An 8,411-nucleotide genomic window follows, 5' to 3' on the forward strand; every position below is an offset into this window, starting at 1 on the left:
GAAGGCCACCTTACAGGTAGTCCTCACTTAACGACCACAATAGGGACCAGAAAAGTAATTTGTTTGTTTGTTTGTTTATCAAATTTGTCACCGCCCATCTCCTCTCACCAGAGGGACTCTGGGTTTTTAAGCGATGCAGTCGTTAAGCGAGTCACCATGTGATTGGACCCGATTTTATGACCATTTTACAATGGCCGTTAAACAAATCATCATGGTCGTGAAGTGAATCAAGGGTCGTTAAGCGAATCCAGCTTCCCCAATGGACATTTTTGCTGGAAACTGGCAAAAAAGGTCACAAATCGCGATCATATGACTGCAGAACACCACAACTGGTCTTAAATGTGAGCTGGCTGCCAAGTGCCCAAATTGTGATCTTATGACTGTGGGGGTGGTGCACCAATTTGCAACGGTCGTAAGCGTGAGTACAGCTTGTAAAGCACATTTCCTGAGGCCATTGTAACTTTGGATTGTTGTTAAATGTGTGGTCATTAAGCGAGGACTGCCTGTATTCTGAGCCTGGCAGCTAACTCAGGATTCCTTTTGTCCACCACTTTGAGCATTGACAAGAAGAGAAAGGCAGGATTAAAAGAACGGCTGACACACTCAGCTGCAGTGGCTAGGGGTAGACCCAGGGTCTCCCAGAGTGCAACAGCCTTGCAAAGGCAGGCTCTGAGCACAGCCAGCGCTCCGCACTTGTGCCATCCTCCAGCCCAAAGCTAGCGGAGAACTGCCCTGTCTTCATTCGCCCTGTCTTCATTCAATCATGCAGTCGTGGCCGGCGTGTTTTTTTTACCTCTCCCCGTGGACTGCCCTGCTGCAGATCTAAAAGGGAAAGGCAATATTCTGCAGAGGCTTTAGGGGTACTTTTTAGGGGAACACCAGAAAATGAAGAGAGCCTCGCTCTTTCCTCGGGCAAATCAACATCCCAAAGGGCAGCTGGCATCTCCCTGCAGGGACCTCAGTGTCAGCGTGTGAACCAAAGACTCTGCTGTCTTCCTGCAAAACTGAACAGTCTCTTGCTCATGTGAAAAAGCACCTGGTCTCCCTGGATGGCAGCAGGACCGGTGCTGAAGTGGGTTTTGGCTGTTTTTAGTCCGGCAGGGCCAGGGAACCCAGGAGCTTTATTTCTGGCGGTGTCTGCTTTGACCTATAGCAGACGCTTCTCCTGCAGCAGAAGGTCACGGTCTGCATTTAGCTCTCCTTGGCCAGGAGGGCTGGGAAGGGATTCCAGAGGCCTGAGGATCGGGGGCGAGGGGAGGACTGACCCCCACCAACCAGCAGGTGCCAGCCGGGTGCCGGGTGCTGAGGCGAGGTCACCCCTGCGCCCAACAAACTGGAGGCTGTGAAATAGTTCGGCCTTGTGACTCCTAATCCCGGGGCCAGAGATTCCCAGGCCAACATTTGAGGCTATTTTTAAAATCTTTTGCAAAGGCTTTGGAGGAGCTGTTTACACACACACACAACATTAAAATAATCAGCCAAGGGAGGAGGAAAATCCCAAGCTTTTTCCAAAGTTGCTTATGTGATTAAGCAAGAGGAATTATTATTATTATTATTATTATTATTATTATTATTATTATTATTATTATTATTACTATTCAAATTTAATTACCGCCCATCTCCCCCAAGAGGGGGACTCTGGGCAATTTACAAAAAAATCAAACTACGATCATAAACATTAAAATCTCATAAAACCAGACACATTACAATTATTATAAAATGCAGTAAATAACTATATATCTACTGAATACATGAAGGTGGGGAATCGCAGTGAGAAACTGGGTTGAAAGGGAAAGAGAGGCTGGGTTTGGGCAACACACCTCCACTGGTGTGGGGCCCACGGCCTTGAACCTGACCTTGTTGGGCAGGTTTTGTGAATGCAGCCTGCACGAGGAACTGTCAAGGGCAGCCCCTCTCGTGCTCCAAGAATCTGGGGGGGGGCCAGACTGGCCAGAATCATGGAAAGTAACGCCTCAGCCACACCAGAGGCGTTGGGCTGGAGAAATCTGTATTTTCTTCCACGGTCTGTTTCTCTGAGACTGGAGAACAAGGTTGTAAACAGGTAGGAAGGGCATTATGGGCAACCCACCCCCCTTGTATCACTGGTGCCGCCCTTCCAACATCCCCCCCCAACAGACGGAGCAAAAGCAAGCGACCCTCTACCCCCCCAGGGCTGTCCAAAATTGCCACCCACCTCCCCTTCCAGAGATCTTCTGCAACCACAACAGCCCCACCGACAGCTCTCTGGGGTTAAGATGGAAATTGCCGAGTCTCCTAATTTTCCGTCCCTCCCCCGGGGCTCTTCTTTTTAAGGAAAAGATGAAAAGACGCTTGCCCCTGCCGGTCACCTCCAGCTGCACACGCAAGCCCAGCAGCACCCCTCTCGGGTCCCTCCCCAGGGTGACTGAGGGCCCCCCCCCGGAAAGAGCAGCCCTCCCCTCCTCTCCCCCCTCCCCGCCTGCCTCCTGCCCTCCCCTTTGCTGACACGAAAGACCTCTGCTGAATAACTGCCCGTGCTCAGCAGGGACCACCCCCGGGTCCTCTGCAGGACAGGAATTCTTCCCAGATGCAACATTTTTGGCAAGAGTCAGAACAAGGAGCCGGAGAAGGACGGTGAATTATGGACGGAAGGACGGCAGACGGAGAGCCATCTGAAGCCGTGGGGAACGAGGCTGTCTGGGAGCTGGTGTAAAAGAGCAACCAAGTTCCCACCCTCATGAACTCACCACAAAGCCAAAGCAATCCTCCAGCCACGGAAATCTAGCCACCGCCAGCCTCGGGAGATCCCTGGGCCTGGGTGGATGCCGGGCGTTCAGGAAGCCTGTGGCCCAGGGAAAGCGGCCCCTGAAATTTCAGCCCTGAGACTGTCTGGCTGGGGGAAGTCCTAGCGCTGTTGTGGGGTTGATCTCTCCGTACTTCTCCCTCCTTAAGAGGGCCCACCCAGCCCAGACTGGTTATGTTGCAGTTTGAAACTGCAGCATGAAAGGATGCCCTTGGCCGAATGCCACAGAACTCCCTTCTCCCTACTGCAAATAATTCTGAATTCCTGCAAATTTAGAGCAGGAATAAGAATTGGAACTCCCCGCTGGGGAAAGGGCTTTGCTTAGCAGCTGCCCCCGTACTATGAAGGTGCCTGCCTCCCATGGGCCGCAGCTTCCCATCTTCTACCGGCCACCAGTTCCTAAACCTGCATCCCGCCGTCACCCACGTCCAGACAAATGCCAAGCCTTGTCCCCCCACTTCTCTGCATGGATGACTCCCTGGGGCTTCGTTCAGACCAGGTCACCTGGGGGTCTCCCCAGATCGTCCACACCTCCGGTCAGCTTTCTCTGCAGGAGCAGGAGGACGCCAAGGCAACCTAAAGCCCCTTTTGGTCCCCCCAGGCCAGGAGGGAGGGGGTTGTACAAGAGAGCAAGTCTCTCTCTCCTTCTCTTGGTTTCTGGACCAAACTCCCTCGGTGGTTTTTCTAACCGGGGGAGGCTTCCAATCCCACAGGCTGGCTTTCCAAACAGCTGCTAATAATCTCTACAGCCCGGTGCCAAACTTTTGTTCCTGCTGCTGGAGACAAGGAGGGCTTTTCTTCGTGAGAAAGAATCCTCTCTCCGCCCTGCGGAGTCAAGAGGAGGAGGAGGAAGAGGAGACGGACGTGGTGGCTAGGATGCTGGGCCTCTGGCAGGCTGCAGGTGGGACCTCGCACCACCGCCATTGGGCCCAAACCCTCAATTCCCCTGGAGCTGGGCAGAGGTCTGGAAAAATCAAACCCTCCCCAGCCCGGCATTCTTCAGCCAAGCCACCAGAGTAAAGCGATCGGTACGGTATGCCTGGAGAAGCAACAGCCAAGCGGAACAGGGGCTTTTGCTCAACAGCTAAGCTCCGACTGTCTACAGCCTGCAGGATTTTGAGCTGGGCTCAAAAGAAGCTGGGCTTCTTTCCTAGGGAGGCCCAAGCAACATCCAGTTCCACCAGGGAATGGAGGTGCACCAGTCCTGGTCCGATGTCCAACCAGTAGCTGTGCAGGATTCCCTTTAGAAAGGCACATTTTCTCTTGCGCCCACTTCATTCCTGGGGGTTCCCCTTGGAAGTCGTGCTACAGCAAGTTCAAAACTTATCCGCAACATCGGAATGTTTTAGCCCCCAAGGGCCCAGTGCGCAAGAGCTGATAGACTTGAAGCTGGCCGGCAGTTTTTGGTGGTCCCCGCGGAGGTCTCCCCTCCCTTCCCCTTTGGAAGACCCAAGCTCCACATTCCCCAAATCATTGGGGCATACCTGGCGCAAGGCTCTAGCTAAAAGCAACTCCTCCTGATTCAGAATCTTTTCATTTCTTCCACACCTCTGGCAGGTTCCCAGCCAGCCAGCCAGCCAGCGGATGGCCTTTGCTCGCTCCCGCGCTTAATGGCTGCAGGGAAATCATGCACACCCACAATAATCACCCACCTGGCGAGTTCCCACCCCGCTGGCAATCCCTGCCCCTGGAGGAGGGCGCCAGTCTCGGGAAACACTGCCTTTTTTTTTTTAAAGAAGATTGTCTCCACATTTTGGGACTGATCCTCAAGAGGACAAAGCAGGAAAGTGGTTGGACTAGTGCAAAAGTTCTGCCAAATCGTCCTTGCGCTGTCATGCGCATGACAGCGGGCTACCCTAAAGTGTTGCCAGGTGGCCCAGGTGTTTGGGGTGGGTGTGCAGAGCTGGGAGTGGGAGGGGGGCCCTCGTCCTTCAGGAGAGAAAGCGCCGCTCACTGATCTGCCGAGCCCAGTGAGAGGGGCACCAGCTGCGGCCAGAGGTACGAAGGGGGAACAAAGGCGTTCTCATTACCATGGCTCCTTCGGAAGTGACGCTGGAGGGGGCAGAGGGGCCGGGGGTAGGCACCCCCCACCCCAACTCTCCTCCTTCCTTCCTGCTTTCCTTCCTGCCTTCCGCAGGGATCACTTGCTGGCCGTCTTCCTCTGGCAGCTCCTGGCTCTCCCATCACGCCCCTTCCCAGCCATTCTGGACAGGAGGCTTTTCACAGGGTGGGGGGGGCACCAAATGGAATCCAGGTGTGCTTCGCCCCAGGCGACGGGCTGGCCTACCCCCTGCAGCCACGGACGGCCCTGTCCCACGGCTGGCTTGCTCTTCTCGGCCTTTGAGCGAGTGTCTTGCAAAAAAGAGGGCCAGTTCTCTGGCGGGGAAGAGGAGGGATTGGGAGGGGAAAGAAGAAAAGGGGGTGGGGGGAGAGGCTGCCTGCTCTTGAAGAACGCCCCCTCTCTCGCTCTCTCTTGCTCTCACGCACACACACACACACACAGCACACACACACACACGCCTGGGCTGCAAAAGACTCCGAGAGCAGTGCCAACCCTGCAGAACAGCGGCCCTCTTTGTCTCCAGGCCCCCTGGTCCTGCCCTGTGCCCGGGCAGCCTGAGAAGAGCTTCCCTGCCCTCAGGAGGGGGCCCTGGGCAAACCTCTCCGCAGTGCAACCCCTGCAGCTGCAGTTTGCGCCCGGCTCCAGCAACAAGCTCGGCCTGCCAAACTGTCCTCCGTCCAGGCTGCCTCCCACTTTGCCAGCCGTTCTTTCTCCAAAGAAGCCCCCTCCCTCCCTCCCTCCCCCCACCTTCATCAGTTTCTTTTCCATTCACTGCTCAAAAGGGGCCTGCTGGCCGCTCAGCCCAGTCAATAGCGAGCTTAGCTGAAGGTGCCAGGGAGGAAAGCGAAGCGACAAGGGGCGGGGTGAGTGGGTAGAGAAACTGTTCACCTTTTTTTCCATCAGAAGGAATCCCCTTTGCCCACAAAATGTGGCTATTGAGCCATGGAGAAACGTGGGTACTGCCAAGAAAGTGGGCAGGAAGTAAAATGAAGCCCTTTCCCACCCTTGGGCACCACCAGATACAAGGAAAACTTCTTCCTGATGGGAAAATGCCCAAACTTCAGCAGCTGAGTTCCCAAGAGTGGGAAAACGGCTGTGCAGTTCTGCAGGCTGTGCTTGCCCTTGGAAGCCAGAGCAGTGTGGCGTGGCAGCATGATGCCACCATGCTCAGTCACCCTATGGGCACCTTCCTTGAGAAACATCCCAGCAGGAGAAGCCTCCCTTCCCACTGAGGTACCTTCTCCTGTGATGAAATTGGCCGCATACAATGATTGCACAAGGCCTACTTGTTAGGTGGATATTATGGAGCCATTTATATGGTGGGGGCTGTTCCTGAAATCCCAGATAAAATCACTGAAAGTGATAGAGTGAAAATGTTATGGGACTTTAAAGTTCAGATTGATCGACACCTGGAACTTTACTGCTATTGACGTTACTGCAATTGAAAAGAACCATGTTTGGTTTATTGATGCATCTGTTCAAAGACACAGTAATGTGGAACACCGAGGAATCGGAAAAGATTACAAAATACCATGATTTGCAGATAGAGATTGCAAAAGTTTGGGTGAAGTGGACCAGGTACAAATTCTTACTGGGGTACAAGGGTGCAGTCCTACGAAGACTTAGAATTTGGATTGTCAAATTGCAACGGAATTTGGATTGGCACGAATTTCAACAGACCAACTACAATAATTAAGATGCTGTTTTTACGAGGGTTCGATTCAAGAAAAGGCCAGCATTGGCTAACGATGGACAATTAGGGAACTGGAATAACAATAATAATAACAACAGAGTTTTCAGCCAGATCCTAGAACAGATCCACCAGACAGATCAGGCAGGCTTTACAGCAAAACAAATGAAATATATTCGCAGAGTATATCTTTCCCTATACCAGTGTTTTTCAGTCTTAGCAACCTTAAGATGTCTGGACTTCAACTCCCAGAATTCCCCAGCATGGCTGGCTGGGGAATTCTGGGAGTTGAAGTCCAGACATCTTAAGATTGCTGAAAAACACTGCCCTATACTAAGCAAACTACACAAAATAGGTATCCCTGCCCTTCCTCGACTCCATCAAGGGCCGATTTACCCAGACATGATGTCACTTGAGACAGGTTGCAGATTGCAACACGTCCTCCTGATGGTGTTTTCCTCAAAACCTTTTCCACCTGATTATTTTATGCTGAGCCTTTCATGCAATTACAGTTTCTGTGTGCTGCCCAAGACAATGGGATTCACAGCTGCGGTCCCAGGCTTTTACTGGCTGGAGGGATGTCTGAGACAGGCTCAAAGTGTGTGTGGGGGGCGGTCAGGGGGGCAGATCTTGCCCCCCAACAAGTTGCCTCTTCCTGGAATGCTGTGGAAAAGCCAGCAGTTCAGACACCTGAAGTTCTTGATCAGAGTTGATTTAGGCCCTCAGTTTTTGTTTTGACTTATTTGGATGATTTTACAGTAAATGTTTTAATATTTATGGTTGGAATTACTATCACAGCTACAAGTCAGTGCTTACTGTTGACTGCATCCGTTTTAGATATGTGGCTGCTATTTCCTTCTGATAGTACAGATAGTCCTCACTTAATGACCATTTGTTTAGTAATAGTTCAGACTTACGACGGTGCTGAAAAAACCAACTTACAACCAGTGCTCACACTTATGACTGCCACAGCATCCCTGCAGTCACATGATCACGATTTGGGCACTTGACAACCGGTTCACATTTATGACCATTGCAGCATCCTGTGGTCGCATGATTGCCATTTTTGACCTTCCCGGCCAACTTCTGGCAAGCAAAATCAATGGGAAACCATGTGATTCATTTAATGACCATGTGGTTCACTTAATGACTGCAGTGATTTGCTTAATGACCGCTTGGCTTAGCAACTGAAATTCCAGTCTCAATTGTGGTCGTTAAGTGAGGACTACCTATAAGCTGCCGTGACTCTGTCATATTCGGCAGCTTATAAATTTAATATAGGTTTGGCGGGAAAGTTGGGCGGCAGGAAAAAGGTGCAGAGGCTTCTCTTAATCCAGCTGTGAAATTGGCTACAAAGAAATTGACTAGAGTCAGGGAACAGAATCATCAGGTTGTACAAGATCAGGCACAGCTTGAAGAAGGATGCTGTGTGAACAAGCCCACCATTTTTAGCATTCCTTTCTGCACAGATCTGCACTTCCTTAGATGGATTTGGAAGAGATGAGTTGTAAAAACCTGAACTTTCTGCCACCCATGCTTTATCCACTCCTGCTTTTGCAATATTTGTGCATCACGTGTAACAAAGGGGCAGGGCTTCAGTCTCACCGTCGTGTCCCCCATATTGACTTTGGGCACCCTTGCACTGACACACAGTGCCCTGTTTGTGCCTCAGGTGTGTGACTGACACGTCCTGTGAGGTGGTTCCACGCAGCCACTTTGGAGCTTGGTGGGTCTTCCCCTTGACCTTCCAGTCAAAGCACCAAGGGGAGGGCATCGACTCATTCCCAGACCTGAGCCGGGCCAGGCGTGCTGTTCCCGGCACCAGCCCTTGCTGAGACACAGCTTGCTTTCACAGCTCCCAATTTAAGCCTGGGAGG

At 52.1% G+C, this 8,411-nt stretch overlaps 1 protein-coding gene across 1 annotated transcript in view; it reads right to left on the minus strand.

Annotated features, from left to right (window-relative positions):
- The window catches only part of KIAA1755 (KIAA1755 ortholog), a 29,217-nt gene extending 24,109 nt beyond the window's left edge, over nucleotides 1–5,108 (minus strand). The window contains exon 1 of the mRNA XM_063296797.1: nucleotides 4,813–5,108. Within this exon, the coding sequence (XP_063152867.1) occupies nucleotides 4,813–4,815 (3 nt within the window). The 5' untranslated portion in view covers nucleotides 4,816–5,108. The remainder of the gene's footprint in view (nucleotides 1–4,812) is intronic.
- Nucleotides 5,109–8,411: the final 3,303 nt, after the last annotated feature.

The sequence above is a fragment of the Candoia aspera genome, chromosome 3 (genome assembly GCF_035149785.1).
Source record: "Candoia aspera isolate rCanAsp1 chromosome 3, rCanAsp1.hap2, whole genome shotgun sequence".
Classification (NCBI taxonomy): domain Eukaryota; kingdom Metazoa; phylum Chordata; class Lepidosauria; order Squamata; family Boidae; genus Candoia; species Candoia aspera.